A 9,423-nucleotide genomic window follows, 5' to 3' on the forward strand; every position below is an offset into this window, starting at 1 on the left:
AGCAAACCACCAGCCTGTAAGAACAGGAAGCAGACATCTCTGTCTCCCAGAGACCGCCTCTCTACGCCAGTCTAGTAGCAAACCACCAGCCTGTAAGAACAGGAAGCAGACATCTCTGTCTCCCAGAGACCGCCTCTCTATGCCATTAGGGAAGAAATTTCCTGTAAAAACTCCATTTTGCTAGTGTGGCACTGAGAAGGTCACTTGGGGACTGCTCTCTGCCTTCCTCAAGAACCCCACTCGATCTACCCCAAACCCTAGGATTCAGACCTACGCATTCTTCTCAGCAAAACCTTGTAAGAACCGTGGTGATATGTTACTCGCTGCAGGCCAAAGAATGGGTGAGTTGGTCAGAGGAGGAGGGGTTCTGGGTCCTTTTCCGTCCTTTTCTGATAATAGTTCCCTTGTAGCTAGGGAGGGTCCAGGCCAAATTTTTAATCACCTGTGAATGAGGGTTCCTCTGACTTCTATCATGGTTCCATATGGAAAACCTCCCTTCCTGTGGTTTTGGTCAGAGTTGAGGTGAAATCTTTTCCCTGGTTGAGGGGGAAAGTTCAGAGTTTGGGGAGTGGTGAGGCTTGCTCGGAATGGGGAGTTGAAAATTGACATCCCTGGGATTTATACTAAAAGTTGGGGGAAGGGCTGAGAAAACACTTCTATCTTAGAATCCTCACATCAACCATGTAGCTAGATTGTATTACCCACTTGGAGGTTTGCAAAGGCTTGTTTCCTGCCCCAGCATGTGGTCTGGTATGTGCTGTGCTCTATGTCAATTTTGTTACTCACGTTGTCTTAATATTCTTTATCTAACTGAATTTGTTTTATCGGGCATTCAGTCAAACTGTCCTACAGTGAATGTAGACATGTCCACTTCTTCAGTTATGTCTGCCATTTTTTGCTGTGTACATTTTGGCTTTTATGTTAAGAAGTGCACAGAAAATTAGAGTTGTTTTATGATTCACTTCTTGTCGAATTGAACTTTTTCTCTCTATGAAAGCTCCAACTTTTCTAGTGATGATTCTGACCTAAAGACACTGTTTGTCTCATTATTATGTCCCTGTCCATTATCTGTCATCCTGCTAGGAGCAAGACGGAGCTGTGGCAAAGAGTGATTCCCAGCGTGGTGTCTTTTGTTACTTCCAAAACTGTCTCAGTCACAGCCTCTCCAAAAACGACTTCTCCACTATGCCTCTTATTTCTTTCTGGACTCTGAAGATGTGTGAGATTTATGCACTGTACCTCCATTAACTCTATATCCTCTCTATATTCTTCACAATTTTGCATCTCCAGACTTCATTTTGGATATCTTCATCAGCCCTATCTTTCGAAATATAGAATTTGCCTTTGGCTCTTGAATCATAGCACCGAACATTCAGGTAGATTTCATTGTCGTCCCCCTTCCCCCTTGAGGAGAATATAGAGTTAAGGAACCCAGACTGGGATTGCAGAACAAGGACTGTCACCTCAGAATGGGGCCCGTGTCCAAGCCCTTCCCTCTGAGCTTACTCTTTCCTGGGTTGCGAATGCTCTCTAACTCTTATATCAGAGGGACTAGAATCATAGTGGTGTTGTTCAACTTTCACAGCACTGTGTTATATTTCTGTTGGGATTATAAAAATCTGAGGTGTTTCTTTCCCAGCAGTTTTTCTCACATCCAGATCATTGATATACCGTTCTCAATTTCAGGGAGAAATAACCACGCTGATTCTTGCCAAAGAAGAGCAAGATTCTGGATTATTCCTCAAAGAAGTTATGCCAACTGTTCTAAACCAGTCGGCTCTGAACCTGGCATTCATCTATTATCCTGCCAGGAGCAAGATGGAGACGTGGCAATGAACGATTCCTATGTGGGCCCTGGAGTAAGATAGTAAGTGACCCAGCAGCAAAGTGGCATGCACCAAACCCCAAACCAAACTCACTGCCATTGAGTCAATGCCAACTCATAGTGACCCTATTGGACAGCGTAGAACTGCCTCTGTGAGTTTCTGAGACTACAACTCTTATGGGAGTAGAAGGCCCCATCTTTCTCCCTGTGGCATGCACAGGAATATATAATGCTCTATTTCACTCTGTGATTCCTCTTCTTATATCCGCCATGGTAGAATGAGGACGTCTAGACCAGATTAACAGTTGAGAAAACATTATTAGCATTTTGGTAATCAGAAAGGTGAAGTGTTAGAACATTTTTTTTAAACATTTTATTAGGGGCTCATACAACTGTTATTGCAATCCATACACACATCAATGGTGTAAAGTGCATTTGTACATCATTCTCAAAACATTTTCTCTCCACTTAAACCCCCAGCATTAGGTCCCCACCTTTCCCCTCCCTCCCCGCTCCTCCCTCCCCCATGAGCCCCTGACAGTTTACAAATTGGTATTTTGTTATATCTTGCCCTGTCCGACGTCTCCCCTCACCCACCCACCCACTCAGCTGTCCATCCCCCAGGGAGGAAGCCACACACAGCTCCCTGCAATCGGTTCCCTCTTTTCCACCCACTCTCCTTTTACCCTCCCTGTTTTGCCACTCACACCACTGGTCCTGTAGGGCTCACCCGCCCCGGATTCCCTGTATTCCCAGTTCCCATCTGCACCAGTGTACATCCTCTGGTCCAGCCAGACTTGCAAGGTAGAATTCGAGTCATGGTAGTGGGAGCGGGGAGGAAACATCCAGGGTGTTAGAACATTTTCCTGGCATTTATGAATACCTTCTTTCTCTTATATCCTTACAGCACTCCCTATGCCATCCCAACCTACTATCCGAGAGATAGTTGTCATAATGGAGACCAAAACCATGATCACATGGAAAAAGAGAGAAAATCTCCAGATGAAGAAATGGAGGATAATAATCGGGACAGGACCTCTAGGAAGTTATTCAAGATCACAGTGCGTGTCCTGACAAAATAGATCCAATGTGTAGAGGAGACAGGTTGTGTGGCATTGTGCTGATCTCAAGTGGGGACACTATGTACTCTGTTGGGTCACAGTGAGCTAGCAAGTTGTCCTTTTTATTGTTAGGTGTTCACAGCCTCAATTCGTGTGAAGGTAGGCTGAGAGAAGTAATAAAAAGGGAACTAGCTAAAGGCTGTGAGAATGGACAAGGTGTCTACAGACAAAGGTAGAAACTGCTCACAAAAAGATGAAGCAATTCCCCATTGCATGGGTCACTTTCGCGCAAACTAAGAATTCGGAGGAACAGATAGGTATGATATTGGGTCTCTGGAGTCCTTGTCACTGGGACAGACAGGGTCTTCATTTGGTAGAAACTTCTAGACCAGTGGTTCTCAACCTTCCTAATGCAGCAACATTTTCATACAGTTCCTCATGTTGTGGTGACACGCCCCCCCCAACCATAAAATTATTTTCGTTGCTACTCCATCACTGTAATTTTGCTACTGTTACAAATCGGGCAACCCCTGTGAAGGGGTCATTTGACCTCCAAAGAGGTTGCAACCCACAGGTTGAGAACCGCTGTTCTAGCCCCTTATGAAAGAAAGAGTGTGCCAAAGGTTAGAAGTTGATTGTTTGAAAGAAAATAATTGAATGCACACAAAAAGGTATTTAGGAAACCTACGCCTGCTATGAAAGCTTGAAGAATGGGTATTTCTCTGTTTTAGAATTGCTTTTAAAGCCTGGAAAAGTATCCAAAAGAACACTTTGTTGGTCTCTCTTTAAGCTTGATGTCCATGATGTCAAGGTCTTCTGCCATCCTTTCTTTTGCTCTAAGATTCCATTTAGCAAGAAAAAGCTGCTGAATTTGATTCAGAGGCAGTGCAATGTCTTCTTTCCCCAGCCAAGGGAAGAGAGGCCAGCAAGGTAGTGAATGGACAGACACAGGGCAAGTAGAGGGGTTGGGCTGAACTTTTTGCTTGCTGCTCTCACTGAAGTTTCACTATGAGAGAATGAAAGTTCCGTTCTTTGTCAAGGAGGCCATCGTTGTGTTTGTATTAAAGAAAGCTGGCGGCAAGATTTGGGATGAGCGGAGCAATAGGGTGTGTGTCAGGGCATGGCCAGGGCTAGCTAAGAGCAGAAGGGCAGGCTGGTGGGGGGTTGGGGTGGGGGGGTGAATCTTGCTTGAAGTTGCATTTCAGAGGTTTTGGTACATATTCAAGCTTTTTTTCCTGTCTACTCTGCAGATATCTATTTATTCCATGTCTTCTGATATACCCAACTCAAAGCAGAAATGGCTGAAGTCCAGAAATGCGAAACTGATAAAGGTAAGGCAGATTCGAAGCATGTGTGCCTGGACCCACCAGTGCTTCTTCCCTCACTGATTACCCCTCCACCACCTCAGAGATAGAGCCTTTGATTCCTCCCTGCCTATGTAGGTGATCAAGAAGAAACAAGATGATGTTCACCAGGAAGCTCTTGACCTCGTGAGACAACACTGTGCCCCAGGTATGACTGACTGCACTAATTCTAGGGCAGATAACGGCATAGGAATCATTCATGGAGGCAGGTTTAAAGAGTAACTTCGGGAGGTGTTGGGACTAGATGTGCTGATCCAGCTGGGCCCCTCTCATCTTTCTGAATCTCACTTCTTGGTTTCCTGAAGACATGACGAGCCATGATACTGAAATACAGTCCAATCTTGGAAATGGCACGGCTGCCTCCTTGGAGATCCAGGAAGAAAACATGCCCAAGGTGAGGCATTGGGCGTAGTGTTTACAGTGAAGGTGGGACAGGTGGGGTTGAGAGATTTGTCCCAGATATAATCTCTAGGAACATTCACTTTAGCTCTTCCCCCATCATAGCTTTTGCCCTTTAACTCGAGCAAGAATAAACCCTACCGTTTGGATAGCCTGTCTGACAGAGTGCGGAAGACGCCCGACATCAAGAGCCCACACCTTTTACAAAATAAGGTGAGAAGCAGTAGTCAGAGCCCATTCTGAAAGGAAAGAGGTAAGGCTCGTCAGGTTGATGACAAGAGGGAAGGACATTTGTGGGAGGTGCTGGAATTGAGGGGGAAGAGCCCTCCTGGATCACACACCCTGATTCATGTTTCCTCCACATAATTGCACATGAAGGCTGAAGGGGAGATGGCCGGGGTGAAAGGGCTGGAGCCAGAAGAGATGTGTGCAGACACAAAGCCTCTGTGCACCACCTTCCCAGATGAGCCCACCAACGTAAGGTCAGTTACACTTTCTGCTGCCCTGGAAAGCCTAAGCTACCCCTGACAGTGCCTGTCAATAGGAGGTTACAGCCCCAGTCATCTTGGAGAAACACATGCCATACCCTCACCTGTGCTTAGAGGTCTCCCTGCCTTCTCTGGCCTTTTCTCTGCTCCTCTCTGTTTCCCCCCTCTTTGCACCCAGCCTTATCTGGCATGGCCTCCTCTTCATGTGCTCCAGGAAGCAGGGATCTCCCTTCCTCCCCAGGACCAGAGGTGTGTAGACTATTCGCTGCTTCCCCTCTGGGTCTGCCTAGAAGGTGAAGCCTGTTCCTAGTCAGGAAATCGTGTTCAGAAAGGCTTTCTGACCTCTAAGCCTATATGGGGCTTCCATCCCCATCTAATGATGAGCCCTCCCTTCTTTGTTCCAAAAGGACCCTTTGATCTGTCCTAGGGAGGTATCAGGGCTTTATTACATCATTCTGAAGGCCGAGGCTCAGGCTTGGCTGTATCATGCCATCTGTTCCTCTGGCTCAATGCTAGGAGTAAGGCCCTACTGAGTGATAAAAATGGGCTCCCAGAGTGAGAAGTGGGTCACCTGCAGTGAACAGAGGGCATCCCAAGGCAGGTGTGGAGTGTGGAAGTCTGGGGTCAGTGGCATGTGTGGTGACATGAGGCCCTGACACCCTCCCAGGAACACATTGAGCCATCCTGCATGGAACTTCCGAAGAGCCCTGGGTAGTCGAAGGTGGTCTGAAACCTTGGACTGGGGACCAACTAAGAACAGGCACTGTTGTGCAGGGTCCGCCAGGGCCGATAAGGGTGGTGCTCTCAAGAGAGGCCACAGACCCTCCAACCCCGGCTCTGCAGAGACCTGAGCCTTTCCTCCTGGGGAAGCTCTGCTGCCCCATGGCTGCTGCTCTTCCCATGCCCACCTCAGAGGGGGACACACAGGGGACCAAGGGCCTGCTTTCCACTCCATGGGCAGATGAAGGGCGGCCACATTGGCAGCGGAGGGGATCAGTTCCCCTTTCTCTCTCTCTGTCCCCAACGCCCACCACTCAGGCTAACTTCGCCCCACTTGTCTTTCTTTAACTTTCTCCATTTTCCTCACTGGCCTATGTCTCCCCACCCCTCTGCTCCCCTCCCTTCTGTCCTATTGTGTCCTCATCTCCTCCCTGCCTCCTGATCCTGCCTCACCCATCTGCCTGGCCTGCATCCTGGGCCAACCCGAGGGGAAGTCATGGTCTTGCCCATGGTTAGACCGGGCAGATATCACTGGACACCGGGTGAGATAGCAGAACTCTGGGCCTCTTCTCATTCCCTCATTCTTCAGAGACTTCCCTGAGAACTTGCAGGGAGGGATGTGAGGCAGGGCAGAGTTGTCCTCATGGGAACATCAAAAGAGGGAGAGAAGGGCATGGAGAAAGCACTCCCACTTCTCTGTCTGAGTCCATGGGGGAGTGCCCAAGGTCCCTGAGGGGCATGACTTTCAAAAGTAGATGAGACACACCCATCAGTGATCCTGCGCAAGTGTGCAGGATTCAACCCAGCAGGCAAGCTCTGATTTTCTCTTTTACCTTGATATTTAACAGTGAACTCCTTGACTTGTTCCCCAAGTTATTAAGCCTGGTGAGTGTATTCTTTTTTCCCTGAATCCTCCACCTGATACATAATGCCACCCACAACCTGCCCTGAGTCCCTTAGACCCTGCCCAGGTTAGATGTTTGAATCTGGCCCCTAAGCTCCCTGGGAAGGAAGCCCCCGTGGGGAAGCTGATAAAGCCTGAGGACTTTCTCTACCCTTCTCCACTAGCACCTGGTCTCTCTGATGAAGACCCCACGAGAATCATGCCCATGGAATCTCTAGGACACTTTGTCATTGGGCCTATACCCTGACCTCTAACCCCTTCCTCTTTCCTCTGCCCATTCTTTTCCCTAACCATCAAGTGCCCCCACCCCAGTCAGCACTGCTGACATCTCCTTCCCTTCCCCAGGATGATCAGGAGCTGCCCTCACCTGTTTTCTCTGACACTGGGGATAACAAGAAGTTACCAGTCTGCAAGGTGAGGAGGCAGGACCAAGCAGGGCTTGGAGTGGAGGGTGAGGACGGGATGGCAGCTAGAATCCTGAAGAACATTTTCATTCCAGGGGAGCATCTATGGATCAGACACCATGAAGAATCTAGTCTGGAAGTTCCTGAAGCAGTAAGAATTCCTTGTGCCGTGAGGCAATGTGCACATTGAGATGGGCCAATCTGTCCATGCACACATCTGCTTATGTTTGGGTCAGAAGTTTCTTATAAGTCTCTAAGGAGCCTTTGCTTCCCCTTAGGTATTACAGTATCTACGATGATGGGGACCGACAGAGTCTCCTGAGTGCTTACCACGACAATGCCTGCTTCTCACTGAGTACTCCCTTCAAGCCTGAGGAACCATCCCTGTGAGTATCTCAGCCCCTAGGACAGCCCTGGACCTGTGACTCCCAGCAGACACTGACCAGCCTCCTCCTCCTGTTCCTGCTTTCTTCCTAGAATCAACTTGCCCAAATACTCCAAGGACAACAGGAATACGGAGGAGCTCAACAGATTTGGTATGTGTGTTTGAGACTAAAGATTGGATGGAGTGGGAGGTGCGAAGGTAAATCACAGGGACCCAGTGAGGGAGGCAGCCCTTGACCACCTCTTGTCTTTGCCCACAGGCCTGTCTGTTCAGTTGCTGAAACATACAAAGACGGAGATTGTTGACTTCTTCAGTGTGTTGCCCAAGACCCTGCATGACCTCAGCTCCTTTGTGGTGGACACGTGTGTCGAGACGGTGAGCACCTGCTTCCTCCCTGAGGCAGGCCCAGGGAGGAGAGATGGGTCAGAGATGTACTGGGTTCCTGGGAACCTGAACTATTTTTCTCTTTTAGGAAAATATGCTCTGCTTTTCTGTCAATGGGCTGTTCAAAGAAGGTGAGCGTCTGTAAAGCCCCTTCTCTGTGCTCCCCACTGTCCCCTCTCAGAGCTCCCCAGGCTTCCCTGATCCCTTCCCGTCCTGTTTCCTCTGTGTTGTCCACTCCCACCATGCCCCTACCCACTCTTGTCTGACCCACAGCCATAGCTGCCTATCCCACCAGAGAGCAGGAGTTTGGGATAGAGGACATAGAATTCGAGGGCTCTCGTCCCCTCCCCTCACTCTGCTCTCTGAGGACACTTCTTTAACCTTTTGGTTTCCCCATTTGCAAAACGAGTGTCTGTGACAAATTAGACAAATGAACTTGTGAGGAGATTGTCATGGGGCCTGACACAGAATAAAGTCCCTATCACTGAGAAGTCATTGTTCTTACTGTTGCCCTTCCCGTTGGTTGACATCCCCTTAACTCCCAGTGGACAGCTGTCCTTGTATGACTGTCTTCATAAAAGCTTGAGTGGGGAAGGCGTCTGGTGTGCGTGTAAACACAGACAACTCTGAGCAGAATTGTTTTTGTCCTAGAAGTGGAAGGAATGTGTCAGGCTCACGTTTGTGCCTTCACGCGGATCTTCATCGCTCTTCCTGGTACCAACTCCAGGTAGGTGAAAACAACCACCCCAGCCCGCAGCCCGTGGGCAGGTGACCATGCATTCCTTACGGTTTCCTCACAATGGCAGAATTCTGAGGAGTAGATTCCCCGATCAGACTTGACCAGTGGTTAAGATCGTAGTCCGTGACATAGGAACAATGCATTTTCACCCTGACTCCAAACTTTACCTGCTGTGTGGCCTTGGTCAAATCACACAGCCTCGCTGTGACTCTGTGTCCTCCTTTGAATAAGACAGAATATCCACCTCCTTGGTCTATTATAAAGGGCAAAGGGGTGTGTGAAACAGTCTCTAGGCTGGCGGTAAACCTAAAATCTTCTGAAACTGGTAGACATATCTCCAAAGGCAGGTATTGTGGAAGGGGAAGGAGGACCAGCAAGGTATCTGGGAGGCAGGAAGAACTAGAAGTGGTGGGAAAGTGCTTGTGAGGTAGGTAGTAGGATCACTGTTGGAGGTGGGGCTTGTCCTCCTATCCAGCTGTCGAGAGTCCATTCTTTTTTCCAGTTTACGCATCGTGAATGACCAATGGTCTGTGAAGAGCATCAGCTCCAAAGAGAGCCAGAGTGCCTACTCCACTCTGGTGCCCACACCTGCCTTTAGCTCCATGCACACTGTTTCCCAGGAGCAGCAGAAAATGGCACAGGTATTCTCTGTTCCATCTGGTATGAGCCTCCAGTGACCTCAGAAGTGAGTGCCTGCATTGGGTGGGGATGGCGGGGAGCTGGGAGGAGCTGAGGAGTACATTAAAGGCC

The 9,423-nt window shown here is 48.7% G+C and overlaps 1 protein-coding gene across 1 annotated transcript; it reads left to right on the plus strand.

Annotated features, from left to right (window-relative positions):
• Nucleotides 1–209: 209 nt before the first annotated feature.
• On the plus strand, nt 210–9,401 carry LOC101664005 (nuclear RNA export factor 3-like). Its single transcript, XM_045290793.1, has 17 exons — nt 210–341; nt 1,687–1,867; nt 2,733–2,886; nt 4,137–4,217; nt 4,329–4,398; nt 4,556–4,644; nt 4,755–4,862; nt 5,028–5,131; nt 6,706–6,742; nt 7,107–7,175; nt 7,261–7,316; nt 7,444–7,551; nt 7,643–7,701; nt 7,810–7,925; nt 8,023–8,065; nt 8,586–8,661; nt 9,176–9,401. Exons 1-17 carry the CDS (start codon nt 314–316, stop codon nt 9,348–9,350), a joined length of 1,554 nt encoding a protein of 517 aa, XP_045146728.1. The 5' UTR covers nt 210–313; the 3' UTR covers nt 9,351–9,401.
• The last annotated feature ends 22 nt before the right edge of the window (nt 9,402–9,423 follow it).

The sequence above is a fragment of the Echinops telfairi genome, unplaced genomic scaffold (genome assembly GCF_000313985.2).
Source record: "Echinops telfairi isolate 266 unplaced genomic scaffold, ASM31398v2 ScPeMD7_55;HRSCAF=186, whole genome shotgun sequence".
In the NCBI taxonomy this organism is placed as follows: Eukaryota; Metazoa; Chordata; class Mammalia; order Afrosoricida; family Tenrecidae; genus Echinops; species Echinops telfairi.

Excerpts from the sequence above, each read along its gene's own strand:
- LOC101664005 (XM_045290793.1), top strand. The coding sequence starts at position 314 with ATGTTACTCGCTGCAGGCCAAAGAATGG. Across the intron at positions 4,863-5,027 it reads CACACCTTTTACAAAATAAG|GCTGAAGGGGAGATGGCCGG; the intron begins GTGAGAAGCAGT and ends TTGCACATGAAG. Across the intron at positions 7,926-8,022 it reads TGGACACGTGTGTCGAGACG|GAAAATATGCTCTGCTTTTC; the intron begins GTGAGCACCTGC and ends TTTCTCTTTTAG.